The sequence below is a fragment of the Sabethes cyaneus genome, chromosome 2, assembly GCF_943734655.1.
Source record: "Sabethes cyaneus chromosome 2, idSabCyanKW18_F2, whole genome shotgun sequence".
In the NCBI taxonomy this organism is placed as follows: Eukaryota; Metazoa; Arthropoda; class Insecta; order Diptera; family Culicidae; genus Sabethes; species Sabethes cyaneus.
In genome coordinates this window covers 238,564,419-238,587,383 of record NC_071354.1, presented here as the reverse complement: position 1 = coordinate 238,587,383, position 22,965 = coordinate 238,564,419, and the positions used below count along the sequence as shown (strand labels likewise).

At 45.8% G+C, this 22,965-nt stretch overlaps 1 protein-coding gene across 1 annotated transcript in view; it reads right to left on the bottom strand.

The window, feature by feature from the left end:
- Window positions 1-22,965, bottom strand: part of LOC128736814 (titin) — a 251,582-nt gene that overhangs the window by 94,536 nt on the left and 134,081 nt on the right. Inside the window, exons 16-20 of the mRNA XM_053831305.1 lie at window positions 10,712-12,401; window positions 10,426-10,655; window positions 8,994-10,364; window positions 5,928-8,726; window positions 24-5,867 (exon numbers count right to left, since the gene is read on the bottom strand). Of these exons, the coding sequence (XP_053687280.1) occupies window positions 24-5,867; window positions 5,928-8,726; window positions 8,994-10,364; window positions 10,426-10,655; window positions 10,712-12,401 (11,934 nt within the window). The remainder of the gene's footprint in view (window positions 1-23; window positions 5,868-5,927; window positions 8,727-8,993; window positions 10,365-10,425; window positions 10,656-10,711; window positions 12,402-22,965) is intronic.

The window sequence follows — 22,965 nt, the reverse complement described above, 5'->3', positions numbered from 1 at the left end:
AACGAAAAAGTTCGTACACTTACTGTACGGCAATGGTTTGCCATTGTAGAACCACTCGACCTTCATGTTCGGATCTCCGACCGGGGCCAGCTGGCACTCGAACTTGGTGGCTTGCATTTCCGTCAAACTCATCTGATCCTTAATCTGGGTAACGAAACGAGGAGGCTGTTTGCGATCCGGATCAAACAGATCATCCTCGGTGAGGAAGATCTCTTCGGTGTACTTCTTGATGGTGGCTTCCATCTGCATTAGGGTTTCCGACTTTTGCATTCCCTTCGGAATCTGGTTCTGAAGCACGATCGACGGCAGCTTCTTGCAGCTGACGTGCGCTTTGGTAACATCCTCTCCGTGCTCGTTGAAAGCTCGGCACACGTAATCGCCAGCATCCTCAACATACACCGACAGAATATCCAATGATACAAAGCCCATATCGTAGATGGTTCGATACCGATGACCGCTTGGCAACGGTTTTCCATTACGGAACCATTCAATACGCAGCCGGGGATCTTCCTTCGGTTCAACACGGCACTCAAAGCGGACGGTTTCACCCTCATCGATGGTGGTGGACTGGATTTGGGTCACAAACTTCGGTGGTCCAAAGGTACGCTCTTCCTGCGTAGCCAGAGTGACCTTTCCACGTTCCAGTTCCTTCAGTTTCGAAGCAGTCATGCCCTCCGGAAGTTGTGAATCTAAGATGATTCCACCGCGAGAAACAACCGTCACTTTAGCTGTGGTAGAAGCCGTTCCCCACCTGTTGGTAGCACGACACTCGTAGACTCCAGAATCTCTCACATAGGCGTAGTCCATATCCAAGGCAATGAAACCGAAGTCGTTCAACATGTGCACACGAGATCCAGTGGCGAACGGTTTTCCATTGTGGTACCAATCGATTCTCATCGACGAGTCTCCAACCGGTTCGACGCGACAGTCGAAGTGGACTGGTCCACCTTCTGGGACGTCATCGTTGTCCTTGATTTCGACGATAAACTTCGGTGGACGGCCTTCGTCTTCTTCGGCCATAAGCTCCTCGCGCTTGTGCAGTTGCTCTTCCAGCTTCTGAATGCTCTCCGTTCCGGTGCGGAAGTTCGAGGGCAGTTGAGGTTCCATGATGATACCCTGTCGGCCACGGACGGTCAGCTTGCAGGATACAGTAGCCTCGCCGTGACGGTTGGTAGCTTTGCAAGTGTACAAACCGGAGTCCCGCTGGTAGCATCCAGCAATTTCCAAAATAACGAAACCGAAATCGTTGATCGTCTTGATGCGAGATCCGGCCCACAAAGCTTTACCGTTGTGGTACCATTCGACACGCATGCTCGGATCGTTGATCGGGGTCAAGCGACACTCGAAGTGAGCTAGCGAATTCTCCGTGAGCGTTTGGTCTGATGGTGTGGTGATGAACTCTGGTGGTTTGCCAGAATCATCATCCGGGCTGAGACCTCCGTGAGGAATTCCAAGACCCTCCAGCTCAGCGATTCGTTCGATGGTACCTTCCATACCCTTCGGAAGTTGTGACTCCAAAATAATACTACGCTTGCCTTGTACCTTCATCGTAGACGTGGTAACAGCTTCTCCGTATTCGTTGGTAGCACGGCACGAATACTCACCGGAATCTTCCGGATATACTGGCGAGATCTCCAGAATAACAAAACCAAAGTCGCAGAAGGTTCGGAATCGGGAACCAGTTTTGAGTGGTTTTCCGTTCCAGAACCATTCGACCTTGAGCTTGGGATCGTCGGTCGGCGTAAGTTTACCCTCGAAGTGAGCACTTTCTCCCTCTCGCAGGCTGTCGATGTTCGACAGTGGAACGGTAAACACCGGAGCACGTCCACCTTCAACCCGCTCGCGCTCGTCACGAGTACGTACCAGCGAATCCTCCAGCGTCTGAATCTTCTCCAAACCACCCTCCATGCCACGCGGCAACTGCGAGTCCAGAATCAAGTTCGCCTTCGATACACACTTCAACGTAGCCTTCGTACTATCCGATCCATACTTATTGGTAGCACGACACTCAAATTCTCCGGAATTCTCCTCATAGCAGTAAAGAATATCCAAAATAACAATTCCAAAATCGTGGAACGTACGATAGCGATGTCCATGCGGTAGCTTTTGTCCATTCCAGTACCATTCAACCACTAAATCCGGATCGGTAATCGGAGTCAACCGGGCCTCGAAGTGAGCACTTTGTCCCTCAACCAGTTTGGTAACATCCGCGATCTTGGTGATGAACTTCGGTGGTTCGCCAACCGGAGATCCAGCGGCAGTCGGTTTCATACCAGCGTGGCTCTCAAGCTCACGAATCCTAGCCAACGAATCAGGCTGCAGGGATTCCAAATACACTCCTCCCTTACCGTAGCATTTCAACGTTGCACGAGTGGTATCCTCACCATACTTATTGGACGCCCGGCAAACATATTCTCCAGAATCGTGACTCTGAACGTAGGCAATATCCAACAGAACATAACCAAAATCGGACACCGGCTTGATACGATTCGAGTGTCGCAGAGGCTTACCGTTGTGGAACCACTCAACCTTCAGTTCCGGATCGTTAACCGGAACCAGAGTACATTCGAAGTGAGCGGATTGTCCATCCTTCAAACCTTCCAAGTTCTGAATCTGGGTGGTGAAGCGCGGCTTCTGTCCGGCAGATTTATCAACACACTCCAGTTCGACACTAATTTCGGCACTTCCCCACTTATTGGTAGCCTTGCAACTATAACTTCCAGAGTCCTCAATCTTGGTACCCAAAATCTCTAGAACAACCATGCCAAAGGCATACACGGTACGAACCCGATGACTAGCCTCCAGCTGTTTACCATTATAGAACCACTCGATAACCATGCTCTGATCACCGGTTGGGATCAGAGTAGCATCGAAGTGAGCAATCTCACCTTCACCAATATTGGTAACGGCAACAAATTCGGACGTGAAACGCGGTGCATGGCCTGCTTCGGCTTCCGCCTCTCCAGCGGCTTGTCGGCGAAGGGATTCCTCCAGATCTTGAATCTTCTCTAAGCCTTCCGTACCCTTTGGATGCTGGGTACGCTCGATTAGGCTTTCCTTCGTGACGCAATAGATCGTCGAAGAGGTGAATGCTTCCCCGGATTGGTTGAACGCTTTGCAAGTGTAAATGCCCTGATCGCGTTCGTAAACCTCGGTCAGATCCAGCGTGACAAAGCCGAAATCGCTGGTCATCTTGAAACGTGATCCATGCGCCAGCACCTTACCGTTGAAGTACCATTCGATTTTGAGGTTCGGATCATCCTTGGGTTCGACCTGTCCTTCCAGGTGGAGGCTCTCGGCCTCGTTGAGACGGAACTCGGATTGCAGCTCAACGACCCATTTCGGTTTCGGGTAGGCAGCTTCCGGTTTCGATTCCTGGCGTCGGTAGCGATTGGCCAGAGCAGCTTCCGTACCTTCCACGGCTTCCAATCCAGCTTTACCCTGTGGATGTTGAGTGTCCAAGAACATGGTTTTCGTGCTGGTGCATCTCAACGAACCGGACGTTGAAGCGGATCCCTTGTTGTTGGTTGCTTTGCACGTGTAGATTCCGGAGTCTTCCTCATAAGCTCCAGAGATGTCCAAGGAGACGAATCCAAAATCGTAGGTGGTCTTAAAGCGAGCTCCAGTTGGTAGGGGTTTGCCGTTGACGAACCATTCGATCTGCATGGTTGGATCCTTTGAGGGTTCTACGTTGCATGCGAAGTGTACATTGTCACCTTCCTTGCATTCGACATTATTGAGATGAGTGACGTACACCGGTGATTCGAATTGTGGTTCCGCTGCGTCCTTGTGACCAACGCGTGGAGCTTCCAGATCACTGATCTTCGGAATGGACGCCGGATGTAGCGTATCTCCCAACAACCAGTGGCTACCTTCAATCTTCAGAGTTGCAGTCGAAACCGCCTCACCGTAATTGTTAGTAGCCTTGCAAGTGTAGATAGCTGAATCGTCCGCACGCAGTCCGTTGATCGAGAGAGTGACAAGACCAAAATCGAAGGTGCTACGGATTCTAGCTCCAGTCGTGATGGACATGCCATTTTTGAACCATTCAATTCTAAGATTGGGATCGGCTCGTGGTTCAACTTGAGCTTCCAGATAGACATGCTGTCCTTCCTGGAGTTTCTCGTGGCTTTCCAGATGAGTAGTGAAAACGGGAGCTTGTTGTGGAGTGGTATCGACGAACATATCCGGAACCCTATTCATGGCAGCTTCCTTGAGTTGAATCTTCTCCCATGCATCAGGCAACAAAGGTTCTCCAGCGATCGATGACTTGGATTTGACTTTCATCATCGTTGAAGAAACTGCTTCGCCAGCTTTGTTGATTGCCTTGCACATGTAGACTCCGGAGTCCTCGGCAACGGCCGAATTAATGTCCAAAGTAACGAATCCGAAATCGTGTGTCGTACGGAAACGTGATCCAAGCTTGAGTTCAACTCCATTGACGTACCATTCGTACTTCATGCTGGCATCGCCAACCGGAACAACACGTGCTTCGAAGTGAGCGTGCTGGCCTTCCCACAGTTCCGCAGGACCGGTCAACAGTTGAGTGAAGATCGGTTTTTCGAATCCTGGTTCTTGTTCTTCTGGACGCGGAGCATGTGGTTGTTCAAGCTGAATGATCTTTCGCATACCCTCCGGATGCTGAGTGTCCATTTGGATGCTTGCCTTGGTTCGGACTCTCATCGAAGCCGTAGTGACGGCTTCACCGAGTGGATTGATAGCGCGGCACATATAGACTCCCTCGTCTTCTTCGCGAACGTGTGAAAGATCCATCGATACGAAGCCGAAGTCGTGCTGTTTCGTAATGCGCGAGCTGTCTTCCAAGGGTTTCTCGTTGCGGTACCATTCGACTTTAAGGTTTGGATCTCCAACGGGGATCAAGCGGCACTCGAAGTGAGCGGTTTGTCCTTCGGCAACGAAGTCGATGTTCTGCAAAGGTTGCGTAAATACAGGTCGCTGCTTAGTGACGGCGTCCTGAATCTCTGGCCGTCTGAATGGAGCAGCTCCTTCCAGTTGTTTGATTTTATCCAAACCTTCTGGATGCTGAGTGTCCGTAATGATCGCTCCCTTGGCGGTGACCTGCATTTTGATGGACGACTTGCACTGGCCCTTGGCGTTGATGGCTTTGACGGTGTACTCTCCAGCATCTTCGGCGACGACGTGCTGAATATCCAGTGCGACATATCCGAAGTCGAAGGTAATGTGGAACCGTGCCGCCGACTGCAGGGGTTTACCGTTGTGGTAGAATTCGATGCGGAGATTCGGATCATGGATAGGTTCAACTTGAGCTTCAAAGTGAGCGGTTTGTCCTTCGTGAATTTCTGTGGTACCACGAAGCTCAGTGACAAAGCGCGGAGCAATGGTTTCCGGTTCTTCGAGGTCCAAACGGGACGGACGAACTTGGGCTTCCAGTTTCTGAATCTTCTCCAGACCATCGGGGTGCTGAGAGTCGAAAATGATGCTGCGCTTGTTGACAACACGAATATTGCAGGTACTGACGGCTTCACCGACCAGATTGGTGGCCTTGCACATGTAAGTACCGCTGTCCTCTCCATAAACGTACAAAATATCCAGAGCGACGTAACCAAAGTCGTGAGTCGTACGGAAACGATGACCGGCTCGAATCGACTTTCCGTTGATGAACCACTCAATCTTTAAGTTCGGATCGTTGATCGGTTCAACGCGACACTCCAGGTGAGCGTAGTCGCCTTCTTTGAGGTTTTCCAGACTGGTCAACGGCGTCAGGAACACCGGCTTCTGCTTGGCTGGTTCAACCTCCGGAGTTTGCGGTTTCTGGTAGCTCTCCAACTCCTTAATCTTCTGCAAACGCTGCTCATCCAAAGTCTCCAAATATAATCCAGCATTTGCTACAAAACAAAAATAGGATAGGTTAGAACTGAATTTAGGAATTTATGAGGGCATCTTACCTGTGACTTTAACAGCGCAAGTCGTGACGGCCTCTCCAACGGCGTTCTTTGCCTTACACATGTAGGTACCAGTGTCCTCAGCGTGGGCATACAGAATATCGAGAGCTACGAAACCAAAGTCGTACGTTGTTTTGAACCGATGACCTTGCTGGATCGGACGGCCATTGCAGTACCATTCGACCTTCATGGTTGGATCGTTAACCGGCGTTAGGGTAGCTTCCAAGTGGACCGGTAGTCCTTCGGCGACACTGGCATTCTTCAACGGACGACCAAACTGCGGCTTTTCGGCGACGAAATGTTCCTCGTCGGCCTTACGTCCGTAGCGGGCGTCGCATTCCAGATATTGGATCTTTTCCAGGGCACCCTCGTGCTGGGTGTCACGAACGATACCGGAACGGGATTGAACGGTCAATTTGATGGAAGAGGTGTCCGAACCCAGGTGGTTTGTGGCACGGCACGTGTACTCGCCGGAGTCTTCGGCGTAGACTGTCAGCACGTCCAGAGCGGCGAATCCGAAGTCGTAGGTAGTTCGGAATCGATGGCCAGTAGTCAGCGGTTGACCATTGTGGAACCATTCGACCTTTAGGCTTGGATCCGGGTAAGGTTCGATGCGACACTCGTAGTGGGCACTTTGCTGCTCAACCAAGTTGGTAGGTCCGTGAAGCTTTGTGGTGAACTTGGGCTTCTGCGTGACTACGAATTCTTCCTCTTCTTTTCTTGAGTAACGGACAGCGTCTTCCAGTTGATGAATTTTCTCCAAGGCACTTTCGTTTTGAGTTTCCAAATCAAGGGCTGCCTTCGATTGAACCATCAGCTTAGCTGAGGTCACGGCTTGTCCAAGATCATTGGTGGCACGGCACGTGTAGGTTCCTGAATCCTCCGGATTCACGTACTTCATATTCAGTGCGACGTAACCGAAATCGTGCATGGTAGTGATGCGGTTGGATGCTTCGATTGCAACTCCGTTTCTCAACCATTCGACACGCATCTTCGGGTCACCAACTGGGACCAAGCGAGCTTCAAAGTGTACGGCCTGGTTCTCGGCAACCTTGACGTCCTTCACCGGCATGGTGAATACCGGAGCCTGAGTAATAATTTCATCGACCTCCGTGTCTCGTTGGTAGCGAGAGTTGTCCTCCAAATAACGAAGACTTGAGAGAGCGTGCTCGTGTTGCGACTCAGAGTAGATGCTCTTACGAGTATGTACTACGCAAGTAGCAGAGGTGACGGCTTCACCAAGAGCATTTACAGCACGGCAAGTGTAGGTACCGGAATCTTCAGCCAAACAACCCATAATATCCAGGGCTACGAAACCAAAGTTGTTCGTTTCGGTGAAGCGAGAGCCGGACTTAACAGGAGCTTCATTATGATACCATTCAACGCGAAGCGTTGAGTCCGAAACCGGAATCAACCGACACTCGAAGTGAGCACGTTGACCTTCCTTGATCTCAATATGTTTCAACGAAGTCGTGAAAGTCGGTGCCTGCGATGGAAGTTCATCACCATAATCAGCGCGGTGATGTTTGGCCTTCTCTTCCAGATATTGGATTTGTTCCAGACCTAGTTCATTCTGGGTGCAGGTTAAAATTTGCTGCGAACCACGACACATCAGTTGAACGGCGACTTCGTCGACTCCAACCAAGTTCACGGCACGACACATATACGTACCCGAGTCCTCGGCGATCAGATCAATGATATCCAATGCGACATAACCGAAGTCGTGGATCGGACGGAAACGATGTCCAACGGTAATGGGGTGACCATTCTTGTACCATTCAACCTTAAGATTGGGATCCGTAACCGGTTCCAGCTTGCACTCGAAGTGAGCGTGACCACCCTCCTGAGCACGATCGATGTTCTTCGGGCGGGTTACGAAGCGTGGCTTCACATTGACAATCTCATCCACGAACTCGGTCTTACGGTAGCGCGAAATATCCTCCAGATATTGCAGCTTCTCTAGACCAGCTGGGTATTGGGTTTCCAGAATCAGATCTTTCTTGGCGACAATTCGGACCGAGCAGGAGGTTACAGCTTCACCAAGCGAGTTACGAGCCTGGCAAGTGTAGACACCCGAATCGACGGCGTAAACTCCGAGCAAGTCCAGTGCAACATAATCGAACTCGTAGGCCGGACGGAAACGATGGCCAACCTTGACGGGATGTCCGTTGACGAACCAATCGACTCGCATCGAAGGATCACCGACGGGTTGCAGACGACACTCCAGGTGAATGTTGGTTCCCTCGTAGGTCTCAATGTTGTGCAGTGGACGTACGAACTGCGGTGGCGACATAACGGTGATATCTTCCAGAACATCACGACGCATACGCGAAGCGTCATCTAGGTACTGCAACTGCTCCGCAGTCATTTCGCTCTGCGAATCGGTAATGATGTCCGATCGGGTGATCACGCGAACGCAAGCGGAAGTGTGAGAGCTTCCTAGCTGGTTTGTGGCACGCACGGTGTACTCTCCGGAATCCAGAGCGGTACAATGTAGAATGTCCAAGGCGACGAATCCGAAGTCGTAATATGTTTTGAAGCGGGATCCAACGGTGATTGGACGACCATTTTGGAACCATTCCACGCGCATCGTTGGATCTCCCAGGGGTTCCAGCTTGCATTCCAGGTGAATGTTTCGGCCTTCGCCAATCGGTTGTGGATCTGAGAGAGGTTGAGTGAAGATGGGCTTTGACTTGCACAGTTCTTCGATGTGATACTGTGGCTCAACGAATTGGGTTTCCTGCTTTTGCTGGGTGCGTTCGACGACGTGATGCATGCTGGTCGTATCGATTGCTGAACGAGCTGTGGAAAAATAGTTACAGAAAGATACGTACAGAGTTTTTATGGTGTACCCTAGGGCTGGGTTGTCTGTGCATGCCTGATGTTTGGGGGTTTTCAATATGTAGGGTAAGAATAATGTCAAAAAATTGTAACACACGAAACTCTAGCTAATGGTGACTACGAAGTGTTGCTGCCCGATTTAGGCAACTTTATACAGAACAACAACAGAACAAGAATAAAAGAAGCGTCAGTAGTTCGTTCGAACCTAGGCAAACCAAGTATACTCACTTTCAACGATCATTTGCGTATCCAGTTGAGCCTGACCAGCGCTGTTGGTGGCGACCAGAGTGTACGTTCCGGAGTCTTCACCGCGAACGTCCAGGATATCCATAGCTACATAACCGAAATCGTGGTAGGTTTGAATGCGGTTAGCAGTCATAACCGGACGACCATTGTGGTACCATTCGACGCGCATGGTCAAGTCGGACTGGGGTTCCAGACGAGCTTCAAAGTGAGCGCGCTGGCCTTCTACGATCTTGTTGGTGGCCTTTAGTGGTCCCAGGAATCGTGGCGGTGTCGAAATGACTTGCTGTTCTTCCTGGGTCGAACGAGTGTAACGGGACGAATCTTCCAAGTACTGAATCTTCTCCATGCCCATGTGGCTAGTTTGAGAATCGACGATAATATCCTGTCGGGTTACGACGGTCAACTTTCCACTGACGTGAGCTTCGCCGAGGGAGTTGTACGCACGGCAGGTATAGTAACCAACATCGTGGATTGTAACCTGTTTGATGGTCAGGGCTACATAACCGAAGTTGCAGAAAGTGGTAATACGGGAGCTGGCTTCGATCGGATGACCGTCCTTCAACCATTCGACACGAAGAGTCGGATCGCTCACCGGTTCTAAACGTCCTTCAAAGTGAGCAAAACCTCCTTCACGAATATTGAGCTGATCGGTGATTGGAGCCTTGAACTCCGGACGTTGGGTACTCTCCGGAGTTTCCTCATAGAACTTCATGTTCTGATACTTCTGATACTGCTCCAGTTGTTCAACCTTCTGGATATAGTTCTGCTGCTCAGCGATGCCCAAATCTCCGGTAACGGCAGCCTTGCTGATGACCGTAATCTGAGAGGTGCTGATTGCTTCTCCGATATGGTTTACGGCTCGCACGGTGTAGGTACCGGCATCTTCAGCTCGTAGGTGCATAATGTTCAGGGAGACGTAGCCGAAGTTGAAGATGGCGGTAATTCTGGAGCTGGCCGTAATCGGGCGACCATCCTTGTACCATTCGACTCTCATTGTTGGATCGCTCACCGGGGTAATCTGAGCCTCAAAATGAGCGTTTCTTCCCTCCTCAAGCTGGCCCAAATCTTGCAGTGGGCGAGTGAAGGCTGGCTTCTGGTTGATTACTTCTTCGATACTCTCAGTACGGACGTATTTGCTGTAGTCCTCGAGGTTCTGCATCTGCTCCAGGGCAGACGGGTGCTGGGATTGCTGCTCGATCGGCGGTCTGGGCTGTACGCTTAGCATGGCACGAGATTCGGCCACTCCGGTCGAGCTGGATACACGGCACGTGTACTCGCCGCTGTCCTCCAGGACGATGCTCAACAGGTCCAGTGCAACGAAACCGAACTGGAACGTTGTGTTGGCACGAGAACCTACAAAATCATAGCTCATAAAAACCTTATTCTTCTTTCTAATACGAGAAGTCAAACTCACTTGCTTGAATCAAGTTTCCATTGATGAACCACTGGACGTGCATCGTCGGATCAGACACGGGTTCGATGCGGGCTTCGAAGTGTACTTTACCGCCCTCAACCTGAGCGACATCGTTCAACGGAATTGTGAACTTTGGCGGTGGATAGACACGGTCTTCCTCCTTCGCCGGGAGATGCGGAGCGGCACGCTCAACGTGACGCAAGAAAATGATTTCCGGTTCCGGAGCAGGTCTGAAATACAACAAAAATTAATTATAGAAGAGGAAGTTGATGCGCAAGAAACTCACTCAGGCTGAATGACCTTCGTCGGCCGCGGTAGATTGAGGCGACGCTGTTCCGGCGCTGGTCCCTTCGGAGTTTCGACGAAGAGACGAGCACGGGTAGCGGTGGTACCGGCCACATTCTGGGCGGTACACTGGTACCAGGCAGCGTCCGACGTCTTCGCTCGTGGGATGTCAACGGTGGTGGAACCATTGTCGTCCCAAAGGATTTGCACGTCCGGTCCCGCGAGCAGCGGGACTCCGTCCTTTTGCCAGGTGATACGCGGAATCGGAGTACCGATGGCGCGTGCAAACAGACGAACTGGTTCGCCCTCCTTCACGTTGACAGTGGTAAAACGTTCGATAAATTTCGGCGCAACGACCTGTTCACGCTCGCAGACGACTAGTTTGGCTTGGGCAGCAATTTCTCCGCTCTTGTTGCGGGCAACGCAGGTTACGATGCCGTGATCGTACCGGTTAGTGCTGGTGATCATCAACGAATGATTACCAGCTTCATTAACCAGAATTTTATGTGTAGCATCGTCGGTGACGAGTTTTCCATTAATATACCAGGCAACCTCCGGATAGGGACGACCGGTGACACGGCAATCGAAGCGAGCCATCTTGCCTTCAGTTGTTTCCTGATCCTGAATCAATGTGACAAATGCCGGTGTCAGTGCTTTAGCCGTCTCTGTAGTTTCGATGATTTCATGACTGTTTCTCTCTACGGTTACTTGTTCGTGGGCAGGTTCGATGGCCAGGATAGCCGACGAGACCTGACAGCCTTGTGGATTCTCCGCTAGCAGTGTGTAGTGACCAGAATCTTTTGAGTTAGCTTGTTTGATGCGTAGTGTAGCCTGCTGGCTCGAGTAGCTGATATCGTACTTTTCGGCGGACGGGATGATGCGTTGACCGTCCTTGAACCAGCTCAGTCTTGGTCTTGGATTGGCGCTAACTCTGGTGCTGAAAACGGCATCCGATCCTTCGACTAGTTTGGAGTTTCTTGGCTTCTGACTGATCTGCGGCGGTGCAGGTGGACCAAGAGCACGATCGACAGTAGTGATCAGTTGAGCGTCTGTTTCGCCGGCATAACGACGGGTGATCGATTCACGGAAGGAAACTTCCCGCAGCAACCGATACTCAAAGGTGTCGACTTTGAATTCTTCTTCGATGTGTGAGTAACCGTTCGTGTATTGTTGTTGAGTGGTAACCTGTTTCTGTTGAATGATCTGTTGTTGTTGCTGTTGTTCACGTTTGACCTGCTGGAACTGTGGAGCAGGCATGCCTTCGGGCTGAATAAATACGGAGCAGATCGCTTCACCGACGGCATTCCGAGCCTTGCAGGTGTACTCTCCCTCGTCGCCGGGACCAATTTGGTTGATCATCAGCGAGACCGCGCCGGTGGCTGGGTTGTAGCTGAGCCTGTGCTTCGTGGAATCGAGAAGTGGTGCGCCTTTTCGAGTCCAGGAAACCTCTGGCTTGGGGTTACCCTTGAGTTTACCCTCAAACAGTGCATTGCCACCTTGGGCGAAGCGGGAGTTTTTGAAGATTTGCTCGAACACCGGGGGCGATGCGTCGGCAGGGATGCCGCCCGGTGACTGCACCAGGTAGCTTGGCTGCTGGTACAGCTGGCCGGACGGCGTCTGCGGGGCTGATGTGACAGCCGGTGTCGACGGTTGCTGAATGTAGCCGCCGACATGCTGTTGCTGTTGTTGCACTGTAACAAGAAAGAGAAGACAAAACGAAAGCACCGATCAGTTGTGGGTTCTATATTTAGGCGATTCAGTCGAGAGCATAATCTGTAAGCTGTTTCCGAATGCCTGTTGGGCGTGTGCGTGTCATTTCGGGCGACCTGTCTGAAAAGGTAGTTTCTTTTGGCTGCATCGGCATTCCGAAAGGTGCATTTTCAAGGATCGGTAAACATAAACCTTATTTTTAGACGTCTGTATGACTCTGGTTTTAAATTAGTACAGTGTGTTAAGACTTTGCAGAAAGCTCAGGTTCAATGACACCTGCAAACACTTTTCAGCACTTTGTTTACCTGACTTTGGTATGCGTATTAAATTCTCACCATGAGTTTTAGATTTTATTGTTGATCTATTCTATTTTGAACCATCTATTTTCGGAATAGTAGGTCAAGGTCATTCAAAGCAATCACCGAAAAAAATATTCGTAAAAAAGGCTTCCGTTGGAGCTGGAATACTAAAACTGTACAGCATTCTTTTCAGTGCGAAACTTGCTTTTTCCCCGGGTTTGTTCGAAAGAGACAATTGAGCCCCTCGAAATAAACACTGAATTATTTTATTTTTAAGCGGGAACTGCCTGGGGGTGGGAATTTCGCCCATTTTTTTCAACAATGTTTTTCATTTACTGTGAACAAACAAGCGTTGCGAAGTGGCAAAAATTCAGTTCGATTGGGAAATCTAACAGCTGCTGTGTGTTCGGACAAAATTAGAAACGAGAAACAATTCGTTGGTTGGGATGTTAGATAATTGTTGCTTCTATGCGAGTTGAATTTTTGGCTGTTATGAGATGTTTATTTTCGGCTGCGATCAGCCGCAATGTTGCGAAGTATTACAACATTTCTTGGGTGACGAAAATAGAAGTTTTTATGATTGCGCGGATTTGACGAGATAAGTACTAACTAGTTTGTTCGCATCGTAGACTACTTTTTGGTTATTAAACTATGATATAAAACATAATAACTTGATTGGAAGTTAGTTTCCAGAAATATTCCTGCTGCTTTCTGATATTTGTTTTTCTTTAATTTCCGATGAGAAGCAAAGTTCAGACGAGGAAAAAATCTTTGTCTTGCATTATGGGAATTTCCAAAACGAAAAAATGTTTGCAAATAGCTGGTTGTAGCGCGAAGTAGCCTCCAATAAGAGAGGAGCTCCAGAACACTTTGATGATTCTTCATCAGAATTGAATACATGTTTCTTGCCATAAGGAAATTAGCGGATGGAGCGGTCTATAAAAGAGTGGTGGTCCCTAACAAAGGTGGGGAGAAGATCCGAGGGGAAATGGCTATGTTTGTGTTTCTTGTAGAGATAAAAAGGGGGACCCGGTTCAAATGAGGAAAAATGATTTTGCTTGTGCACTAGGTGAATTTCCATTACGATAACAGATATACAAGCGACTGAAGAGACAAAGAGGCGCTGAGTGAAATCGGGCACTGAGCTAATATTGATATAATTTTAAATGTTGAGCAAGTGGGTAAATTTGGTTGGGTGTTGTTTCTTGTTGTATTTTCTTCTCATAATTATGCATCGTTCTCCTCATATTCAAACAGCATATAAATGAGTGGGCGCAAATTGACAATTTGGCTTCAGTTAATGTGGTGTACAACACTTCGTTGTTGTTTTTTCAAACCCGTAAGTATAGTATTGACGGATCTCACTATCCGCTCCCATGTCCCGCCTATATGGGTAGGTGCAAAAGTTTAAATACAAAAGTAGAAGCGAACTCTAGGTGGACTGCTTTGAAAACTCCTAAAATTGTCACAAATTGTTGATAATAATTCTCTAGCGTATGGCATTCGACTGGACATGACTCTTTTCGTGCGAGTTTAAGTTCTTTCTAGTATGACTCTTAGTTGACCTTTAGGTATGAAACTGGTATAAAAAGTTAGAAGTCATACATGCGAATCTCAACTGGGAGAGATTGTCAGTCAGAGTCAAATAAGATCTTAACACTTGCCCCGCAATTATCGTGAATGATAACAGTTGGCTGCGAAGTCTGTCGAACATAAAACCAGATATGTCACTTTAGTTGATGTTTTCGGTGAAAATAAAAACTACGATGCTTTCAGCGGACGTTTCGACTTACTATCCTTCAGTAATTGACTACGCATTAAACATCTATTCTCACTGTGTCGTCCTCTATAACTATATTATGCTGTACTATTACTATTAGTATAACTATTACTATTACTATTACTATTACCACAGACAAACAGACGAGACACTCACGTTAATTCCATCGTCCAATCAAAAACCAATCATTTTTCATAAAAACCTGTTTCGCAACATGGCCTCACCGCGGCACGCGTGTTGCTTCGAGTTTCCAGTATAAAACCATACAAATGTAAAAACCCTACAGCATAAAATCCTGCAAATACAAGCTACTCCGCAACATGCATAACAGAGGGTGCTAGTGTGCAAGCAAAATGTGTAGGACGATGGTTTTTAAAGGATTTTCTTCTATGTGTCTTGCCAGTTCGTTAGTGCTATTACTAACTAAATCAACTAACATCTATACCTATAAAAATGGATTTCTGTCTGTCGGGATGTTCCTTATAGAATCGAAGACTACTGAACCAATCAGCGTGAAAATTTGCATGTAGAGGTTTTTGGGACCAGGGAAGGTTATTATGATGGTTAGAGACCCCTCCCCTCACTAAGAGGGGGGCTCCCATGCAAATGAAACACAAATTTCTGCTTAACTCGAGAACTAATCAAGCAAATGGAACCAAATTTTACATGTGGGTGTTTTACGAGGGGGTCTTTACGAGGGGAATTATGACCCCTCTCCCCTTTAAGAGGGGAGGCTCCCATACAAATGAAATGCAAATTTCCTCATAACTCGAGAACTAATCAAGCAAATGGAACCAAATTTGGGATGTAAAGGTTTTTGGAGGCAATTTTTTTTCTATGGTGAATTAGGACCCATCCCCACTTTAGGAGGGGGGGCTCCTATACAAATGAAATTCAAATTTTCTCATAACTTGAGAACTAATCAAGTAAATGGAACCAAATTTAGCAAGTGGGTGTTTCTGTAGGCAAATTTTTTTCTCCTATGGTGAATTGAGGCCCCTTCCTTCTTTAGGAGGGGAACTATGACCCCTCTCCCCTTTAAAAAGGGGGGGGGGGGGCTTCCATACAATTGAAATACAAGTTTCCTCATAACTTGAGAGCTAATCAAGTAAATGGAACCAAATTTAGCATGTGGGGCATTTTGGAGGAAATGGAATTTTTTTTTATGATTGTTTGAGACCCCTCACCCCTGTGGTAGGGGGATAAGGACTCTCATGCAAGTAAAACAGAAATTTTTGCGCAACTCCAAAACTAATCGAACTCCAGAAATTTTAGACTCTTTCATGAAACATTAGTCAATAACAAGACCACCAGAAACTATCAATTACTATGTTACTACATTAGATGATTCAGGGCGAGACGGACACAGACCGCGAGTGTTGCCGGTGACCTGCCGTCGGAAGCGCCGGCCATTGCCCCCCGTAGAGATATCCTCTATCTAGGTTCAGTTATTTTCCTAGGTCTTCTGAGGTCTGACCTCTACTACTTTCCTTCAGTAGGGTCACCCCTGCGAAATGGTACTCTCTACGAAAAGATTTTCCGTGAAATGGTACATCCTGCGCAAGGTTTTTCGTGAAACTCTATATTCCGCGTTATGGTCAACCGAGAATTGGTGTTCCGCAAAATGGTATTCGGCGAAATGGTTTGTAATGATGGCAAATATTTAAATGCTATCCGCTTTATTTTATCAAGCTAAGCAATGAGAGGAGTTGTTTTCTACTTTACTGTGAGGAGAATTTGTATATTAAACCACCCATGAACTCCTCAGAAACTTGCAAGACACGAGATTGTGATAAAGGTCATGCGAGATTCGGGATTTATGTACAACACAGTTTAATTTGTGGCAATACGAAGTTCGCATCAGCTTCGGGTTCGGGTCAGCTATATAAAATTCACGGTGACGAACTCTAACAAGAAAAGCAGATAGTCTAATTCCGTAAGTAAAATGTAACTCCAGAGTTTTGCTATATGCAGGTTCTCTCTGGTTCAGATTAAGGACGTCGTCATTCAATTAAATTTGTGTTACCATTCACGTTTGCCAAACTTCGTGAAAAATGACCCATGTTTACCGAAGTAGTGGCTTAATGTATGAACATGCAAACCTATTTAGGTTCATTTTTATAAGCATAGAAAATTTTTCAAATGAAGGCAAAACAAAAAGTTCTAAAGATAAGGAAATAGAAATCAAGTTCTACCAATATGCAATGCTTTTCTAATGACAAAAATCAGTCGTATGCTTTGTCAACCAGTTTTCTTTCTATGTACGCTTTCACTGCGAATAGAGTTAGAGATTGCCTAGTTCAGCTGTTTTTCTGTATTCCACACTTTGTTTTTTTGTGGTGTGATGGTGGTTGTAAAAACGATATGTGTTTTGTCCTATGTTAATAGTGCCATGATGAGTGTGCTGGAGAAAATGTTATTTCCGTTTTGTTTGAAATTTACTATTTTTGCATCACCAATCTCGTTTCTAGAACCAAGAGGTAAAACAAGTTATAGTTTGACTATGGACAAGAAGCTTCATTACATACCTAGAGCCAGTATTACACTTATAGGAGGGCCATTCATTTGGAATAATGCTTTTTAGACCAACCTCGTGTTGTTAGTCTTTGACCTTTAAATACGGTCTGGCATTAATATTAATATTTTTTTTTGAAACGGTGGTTCTACAATTGATGAAGGGACGGTAGGGGAAAGTAATGAAAATTTTGAAAATAAAAAAGGAGACTGCACAACCCCCCTGGCGGGTGTTGTGGGTTCGAATCCGGTTATAATCTCAGATTAAACTAGGTTCGACCTATGCACCTTCCAGAATTGGACAAAAGGTAGGAACCACAACGACAACTTATTAAGCGTAGCTACCAATAACCCCCTCCCCCTGATCTTTTCGCTCTTTCCTCTCCACTCCAAAAATATTTTCATTACTGTCCTCTACCGTCTCTCCATCAATAGTAGAACCACCGTTTCAAAAAAAAAAAAAAAATTAACATTAATGCCTGACCGTATTTCAAGGTCGAAGACTAACAACACGAGTTTGATCTATTTCATAGGAACGAAACCTTTCTTTGAAAATCCGCGCTGAGAATCGCGGCTAACACGCTGACAGACGAACAGCGTCACGCGCAATACCGTGCAAGTAGTAAGGACCTGCCTAGTGTCGTTGTCCTGACCATAAAAACAAGTTAGATTAAAACTTTTCGGTCGGTGGTTTCTACAGTAGACAGAGGAAGAGGCACAATTTGTGTCTAAAAATAGCCCAACCCATGTCGCTAACTTTATAAGGGGGATTGTGCAGTCTCCTTTTGTCCAGCGCCTCTATGGTTCAAAGGTACAAGTACCAGCGAGCCATATGCCCTGGCGGGCCGTGTTGTGGGTTCCAATCCGGGTATAATCTCAGATTATAGCTTGGTTCGATCCATGCACCTTGTAGCATTGGACAAAAGGTAGGAGTCACAACGCAAGTTGTAGCGTAGCTACAAGCGTAAGCGTAGCTACCAATAACCCCCTCCCCCTCACCTTTCTGCTCTTTCCCCACCACTCCAAAAAAAAATTTCATTGCTTTCCCTTACCGTCCCTCCACCAATTGTAGAACCACCGTTTCAAAAAAATATTAATATAATGCTTTTTGACGTCACTCCATAAGGGACCATGTGGTAAAACGACCATTTAGCATAACAGCCGTTTCGTATAATTCCTCAAATATCATTTTATAACTAAGTGGTCGTTTTCCTAGACTTGGTCACGTCTGTCTAGGGCAGTATTTAGAATTCTCATATTCAATACGCCTGAATTGATGCAATATATTGATCATTTTTTGCTGTTTCCAGTACAGATGAAATGAACTCAGCATAGTCAACCTGAAACCAACGATTCGAGTGAATCACTTGCGTTCACATTCGTGTTGTTCTCTACATTAATTCATTAAACATTGTATACATTGCTCCGAAGTTTTAACTAATTTCCTTCAGTCAGGTTTTGGTTGACTTTGAAAAGCAGGCAGCTTAAAAAACTAAACTTTAAGACCTAAAATATCAGTTAAGAGGCAGAAAATTGACCGACAGGTTAGATTAGCAATCATTCAGCACTGCAGTTCATGAATGAATTGTATTGAAGGGTAGAAAACTGAGGAAGATAAACACTGTCAGCAGCTCAGTAGTCATGTCCATGGGCTGATAGTTAATAGAATACTACGAGTATGCGCTGAATGAGTTTTATATTCGCCTTCATGCCAAGTTAGCAAGTTAGGCAAGTTAGCCTTGCCTTATAGTTTGTCCTGGTAAGAGGCTTTATTATTGGCAATGCAAATTTAGCACAAGAGAGGGAGTACGTGGAGAGTTCTGCGAATAAACCCATGCTAAATCTCTTGACATCAAATAACCTAATTCTATGGAGATTCGAAACGACGATCAATGATGATTGAGGGTTTTTTGTTGATATTTTTCGATGAATAAATACCTCATTTATGCTTTTATGCGTTACGCGTTTCACCTTACTCCGTATATTTTTCACCCATCTTCGGACGCCAAAAGACACGCCTTAGCTCTTTGAGCATTTCTTACTTATTACTAATTAGTAGGAAAATTACTAGAAAATTAGTAATTAACGGGTGGCAACTCAAATTTTGGATTTTTTTCGCGGCCCTTATACTCAACAACAAACGAGCTCAGACAGAAATGAGAGTATGTGTATGTTAGCTATCTCTCTCTCTCTCTCTCTCTCTCTCTCTCTCTCTCTCTCTTCTTTTTGTCATTATTTTTGTTTTGTTTATGCTTCCCCAGTTTTGCTAAAAATGGCGTCGAAACAAGAAGCATGTCGGGAGCGCGTTGTACACTTCTACGAACTGCCACAGAAAAGTATACGGTACAACATTTAGAAAGCAAATATGTTGCGGCTTACCCTGTGGAAGCAAGGTAGTGGAAGACCACCCAAAATTATGGACGCAGAAGGACATCGTTCTCTTTCTCGTTTCTTCAACAACAAGCCCTCCGGTTTGGCTATTAATTAAGATGCACCAGACGAATGTTTGAAGAAAATTTTGATCCTGTTTCTATAAAAACATCATGCAGGTGGACAATACGTGTTTTGGCCGGATAGTGCATCATCGCATTATGCCAAAAAAACACAAACGCTCCTGAATACCCTTTCGATGCCATTTGTACCCAAAAACCACGACCCGAAAAATCTGTCTCAGTACGCCCAATCGAAGATTTCTTCGGGATTTTGAGTTCCTTGATGTACAAAAATAACTGGAGAGCCACGAATTGCAAACAGCTGCTTAATAGAAACAAGAGATGCATTCCGCAAAGTTGACATGACGGCCGTACAACGCTCCTGATTCGACGTCAAACGGAAGCTTCGCCGAACAGCCGATTACGGACCGTTTTCAAATGTACACTAATTTTTTTTCAACAATGGAAAACGTATTTTTAATTTCGGTAAATCAGTTCTTTTTCATGTATCCTTGTCTTTTTTTGACAGCTTGAGAAAAAAAATCCAAAATTTTAGTTGCCACCCGTTAGTAGGAAATGCATAGAGAGTTAAAACGTGTCTTTTAGCGTCCGAAGATACCTGAAAAATATACAGAGTGAGCTGAAACGCGTAACGCATAAAAACATAAATGAGTCATTTATTCAGCGAAAAATATCATTAAAAAACCCTTAATTATAATCGCACGGTGATCTAAACAACGAAAATAAAGTTTATACTATTGCTACGAACCACAAAGGAACAGCAGCATGAACCTGAGCTGAATGGGAGCTTCCAGCAGGGAAAATATAGAGTAGGGCGGGGCCTAAGTGCGATGTTTGAAGTCGTCATCAATTTTCGTGAGATATAAAGAAGGACAACAACATAATATATTTTATAGTGATGCAGTAACTCAATGTCTTCACATTCAACTATAAATCATCTGCGGTAATAGTGTTTTGCAAAATAAATTCTTCTTTCTTCTGATCAAGTGCAGATTCGCACTTTTACCCCACTAGCGGGGCAAAAGTGCGAATACCGCGGAGCAAAAGTTCGAAGCTCGAATCCATGAAATTGACCCAGCAGTAGCTAACAAAACCATATTATCTTCAATCTGCGTTATGTTTCGGTAAGGAATATTCTCAATTTGCACCTTTTCTATTTTGCGCTGGTGTATTGCAGCCTCCGCTAGATCGAAACTTTTCCAAACGTTTGTTTTTTGTTTCAACAGCGAAAACACATTGTTTTTCTTCGGCTAACATCTGTAGAGCACACAGTTTTCTGCAGATCTTTCATATCTAGTATCTGTAATATAGTGCCTAAAGCTGTATATAATTAGCTATACATTTTTGACTCGTCCATGAATCGCACTTTTGCCCCGTCCGTGAATCGAACTTTTACCCCGCTAGACGCTTGACGGGGTTAGATTAAATTACGGAAAAGCGAAATATATTTTGTAAATTATTTTCGCCGTATTTTCAAAACAGCTATGTGAGTGATGTAAAACACTGCTACAAATTTTCTAGAAGTAATATCCTCCTGTTGATATCGTATTTGCCGTATAACGAAAAATTACATCAAAACCACCCTAAAATAACATTTGCACGTAGCTCAGCGACAATGCTTCGTAAGCAACCAAAGTTTACGTTAGATTCAAGCTGTCAAAGTAGTCACCCATTCATGCCAATGTAGAAAATTTACTCGGAATCGGTGCAATAAATTATTGAATCGCACTTTTACCAACATCGCACTTTTACCCCTCCTTACTCTAACGGATTTTCAGAGCAATAAAAACGTGAAAATATTATGAAAATTGAACCAAGCAAGGTAGCATGAGACGAATGTTCTATTTTACAAATGAATACACCAGGAACTGAGGAATAGAAAATGTATTGTTGAAACAAATCTGATGAACCAGATAGCTGAATGTACTACGAACTAATGCAATTAAGTCAAGAAGGACCTTCGATGGCAATTTGGATAATATTAGCTTTCTGTTTGTTTTAACAAAAATGTAATCAGTAAACTGAAACAACTGCTCAAAGAGCGCTGCGAAGAAATTAAACTGAAAATCCTATTAACATCGCTTTTCGAAGAATAAAAATCTCTTTCAAGCAAAGAGACTTTTACTGTTTTAGGTGGTTATTTTGCACAGTTTATTTTTTTTGGATTTTTTTTTTAAAATGCTTCAAATTTTGTTTTGGCTAGGGCTAATTAGAATTAATTGAATATTTCTTTTTATTTTTTGCGATACATTTACGCACTATACTTTTAGACTCATTGATTTGACTTGAAAATACCAGGAGAACATAGAAATAATTACAATTAAAACCATCACGAGTAGGTTATGAAGCGGTTACCATCACGCTATCTTGACATTAGTCTACCTCATATATGTAGGTATAGTCAACAAGCACACCTTCTAATTGCAGTCAGTGAAAGCAAGTTGGAAACCGCTGGAAACCAAAACAAAAATCATGCACCATTACGGTTTTTAGCGCCTGGCTGAATCCAGTACCTACTCCCGTAGGAATCGCGCTGGCCGTTGGCAGAAGAAAAATTGTTTACATAAACAACGTAAGCACGTAGAATTGCTGCTAGGCCGCGCGTGTGCTGACTTTGTAAGTAGTTCCCCGTAGCACACATTCGGAAAACAGGTGAAGAGGAAAATTTTATGCATCGCGTGTGCACGTAATAGTCTCTCGCAGAAGCAGAAGCAAAAGCACATCCTCAACCGGGCCGGGGAACATCTTTTGCAGGAACATGTGAGGTACTGCCTACTATCCAATCAGCAGGGTCTATCAAACGAAGGAGGAAAGTGTGAATATCTGACAGGAGGAAGGCTTATGTATCACGCAGATCTGAGTTTGAAATGAAGTTGCATTGCACCGAACACTGCTGGTCGCGAGTTTTGGAACAGATTATCGCGTTTGACCATCAACACAAGGGTAAGCGCATGCTCTCTACAGCTGCGTATCGGGGCAACAAACCAGCCAGCACAAGCAAAAAAAAAATATGGCGAAAAAAATCTGGAAGGCGGAACCGCGCAATTCACGCGTGCGTGCGAAATCTCTTCGCTCTACACGTGATGGGATGGCGAGACATTGCTCGCATCGAAAGGCAATACCTACACCGGATTGCAACTCCGATTGCAGGGAGAGTGGGGAAGTAGGTACCAAGCTGCCGCGTTTATTGGATTCGTATTCGATCAGATACGACGCATCACGGCAACGCCAACGGGAGATTGATGGGCGGTTGAAGGAACCGAAGCGTGCTACCACACGGTAGGAAATTGATTGCTCTCCAGCAACGGTTGTTTCTGGGCACAGCCAAAAGTGAGCGGAAAATTCGTAGGGTATTTCCTACGGTAGATTGATCTTTAACAGACATTAACTACCGGATGGATTTCTTGATAGGAATTTAAATTGAATTTTTTTTATTTCATCCATGGACTTAGAGCTGGTTTTAATCAAATCTAAATATTTAGTTTTATTCCATCTGTGT